Below are 3224 nucleotides of genomic sequence, written 5' to 3'. Positions count from 1 at the left end.
TCTCCCACTTGCCTCTTTGTCCATCAGAATGTGGGGGAAGTTACAGCTAAAGACCAAACTATGGAAGGAAGAAGGCAGCTTGAGGAGAGATTGGATGAACTAGCAGCAATAGCAGCTGCAGAAGAGCAGTGCTCCGATGTAACCTGCTTTAGTGATGTGATTAAGTTTGACGTCAATACCCACATCTACTACTTTGCTCACCTCTGGGATGGCAAACCCCCAATGGCCCCTCCCAATCCTCGCTACAGCCACAATGTTCAGGAACTAAAAAGTAGAATTCTTGTGACTGCCCAACAGGAATCTAGGGGAAGCATCATGAAGATATCAGATGTAAAATTCCGAGTTCAAGATCTGTGGAGAGCCCTACTGAATGAGAACTTTATTTTCAGTTTCAGGAACACTCAAGAAGTCATGGCCATGAGCAAACTGGAAACCATGTATAACTCCTGGACATGGGAGCTGAGGAGTGATGTGCAGAGATTACAGGACGAGCTGATTAGCCAGATTCAGAATGGAAAAATCCAGACACTTGAAACATATACCCTGGAGGCTCCAGTTACAGAGATATATGAAGCCATCAAGCAAAAACTTGAAAAATATTTTAATGAAGACCCAGATAGTGAAGTGCTGGTTCAGTGGAAAGGAAATTTTGAAAATAAACTAATAACCCTTAAACAGGCACTAATTTTAGATGGCCAGAGAAAAGCCAAAGAACTGATTAGTTTTTTAAAAAAATCAGGAAAAACCGGGTAACAAAAAGTCAGGTTATGAAAAGGAATTATTGGAAAAAAGCCGGAAGTTGGCTTTACCGCTGAGTGGCACCGAATTGAGTGAGGAAGAGCTCCATGAGGAATTCAACCCACTTTGGGAAAAATGGGTCTATGATGTGTCCTCAAGTCTCCCTCTAGCTGTAGAGCCTGAAATTGAAGTGGATTATGAAAATATCCTTTTGGATTATTTCAAAAAGGAAAAAGACATAGGAAGCATACTGAAGAACTATTCTGGAGAAAAGTTTGAAATCAACTATGACAAACATGTTAAGATGAACAGGAATTTTTGGGGACTCACTACAATGACAATAGAGACCCAGGATATACACTCCATAAATATGACTACTGACTGCATTATTTCAAAAGTTAATGAAACTGTTAACAAAATATCTCAGCAAAAGCATGATTACAATCCAACTTATTTCCATGAAATCCTGAGAATAATACATGAGGAGATGAAGTCTGCACCCACTCAGAAAAGATACACATTTACAAAAAAATATGAAATAGACTTATCATTGTGTTTATTCCAAAGAGCTTCAGTGAAGTTTAAGGAGATGCACAAGGCATTCAAGAGGGCAAATGATCCTGTACACTATCTGCAAAGCAAGAAAGATGATTTCTTCATGAGCTTTAAGATCTCTTGTCAAGGAGCAACTTCAATTAAAACATTTGTTGATTTTCTGTGGAAGAAACTCACACCTGCTGTCTCCAGCACCATAAGGAAAAACATGGCCCTCAAAATTGCTGGGGACATTCGAACCACCTGCCGGGCATTCAATGAAAACAGAGCTAACCTAGAGAAACACATTCTCATCTCTCTGGCAGAAGAGGAAAATTTTGATAACTACTGCCAGTACCTTCATAATCCAGAATCATTTTTTAAGAATTACATTGAAAACCATGTTAAAAGATATTTGTCTGACACAGGAAGTAAAAAAATAAAGACTTTTCTACAAATGAGTTTACATGACATCAAAAATGCCACCCTCTCAGCTATACATGCATCTACAGCAATAGCTAAAGATAAAAGCAGCACAGTGTCTGGGTGGTTAGATTTGTTCTGTGATCACCTGGGGAGTACCTTGACTTTCCATGAAAAGACTTGATAAGCATTGAACACCAGGAGATAAAAGATATTGAGTTTATCAAAGAGGCCATGAGTAAAGCTTTGGATCCTGAAATGAAGAAGGTAGAACAGAACTGTTTGTCTAAACTTGTAGAAGAAATGATTCCTGAAATCCAGAAAATGCTCTCTGAACATCTCTGTGGCTGCTGGAAACAGTGTCCCTTCTGTAAAGCAATTTGTACAAACACAATCCCTACCCATGAAGGAGACCACAGTGTTCCCTTCCATCGTCCACAGGCTCTCAGTGGATGGTTGTGGTATCAAACAGACCATTTTACCATTAATAACTGTACTACTCTGTTAGCAAGTGATCGTATTTTTGTTTTGAATGATGGCAGGAGGATCCCATATAAGACCTATCAACAAGCAGGAGGGGAATATGCCACATGGAGCATCACCCCAGACACATCCACCCAGCCATACTGGAAATGGTTTGTCTGTCACTTCAGATCAAAGCTAGAAGAAAAATATCACAGAAGATTTATCAATAGAGGTGAAATTCCTGATGCCTGGAACAAAATCACAAAGCAGGAGGTGCTTGATGACTTGAAAAAAAATTAATACTCAATGACCAGATAAGAGTTCCAGTATCTAAACAAAAAAGGCACATTACCAGAACAAGCCTAAAATACCACCCACTCAGAATGAAACCTTCCTTGTATCAATTTTTTTTCAAATGAAACATCTAAAACTAAATCAATCATAACAAAAGTTAAAGATTTCTTGAGTAAGAACCTTATTTTTCTTTGCCTCAATTCCTTCTTCTTTAAAAACAGATAACATATATATGAGTACATGATGAAATCAAATAAAGTCCATTTAATATACCAACTGCATATTTTATATTATTATTCTGAATGTTTTTATTTTAAAATATGTAATGTTGGTGTTCTTTGGAAGGAATGATGCTAAAGCTGAAACTCCAATACCTTGGCCACCTCATGTGAAGAGTTGACTCATTGGAAAAGACTCTGATGCTGGGAGGGATTGGGGGCAGGAGGAGAAGGGGACCACAGAGGATGAGATGGCTAGATGGCATCACCGACTTGATGGATATGAATTTGAGTGAACTCCAGGAGTTGGTGATGGACAGGGAGGCCTGGCGTGCTGAAATTCACGGGGTCGCAAAGAGTCGGACAAGACTGAGCGACTGAACTGAACTGAACTGAACCATAAAACATGTGCCTGTGACTTTACCATAATTAGGAACAACACAGATTAACTTGACAGTCCTCCTGGGATGGAACAAAGACTGCTTTGGTCTTTTCTCCTGGTCTCTTTGATCCTTCCTCCACTGACCAATGACTTCTCAAACCATAGAGAAG

General features: G+C 39.3%; 1 protein-coding gene across 1 annotated transcript; it reads left to right on the top strand.

The window, feature by feature from the left end:
• Positions 1-9: 9 nt before the first annotated feature.
• On the top strand, positions 10-2717 carry LOC105001141 (interferon-induced very large GTPase 1-like; the record flags this gene model as incomplete). Its single annotated transcript, XM_010857306.1, is given in 3 exon segments — positions 10-728; positions 730-1856; positions 1859-2717. Coding segments are annotated over 3 exon segments (2448 nt in total), but the record flags the coding sequence as incomplete, so codon positions are not given.
• Positions 2718-3224: the final 507 nt, after the last annotated feature.

This window comes from Bison bison, unplaced genomic scaffold (assembly GCF_000754665.1).
Source record: "Bison bison bison isolate TAMUID 2011002044 unplaced genomic scaffold, Bison_UMD1.0 scf7180017864379, whole genome shotgun sequence".
Classification (NCBI taxonomy): Eukaryota; Metazoa; Chordata; class Mammalia; order Artiodactyla; family Bovidae; genus Bison; species Bison bison.
The sequence above is the reverse complement of the archived record's forward strand: the minus strand, read 5'-3'. Positions and strand labels throughout refer to the sequence as shown.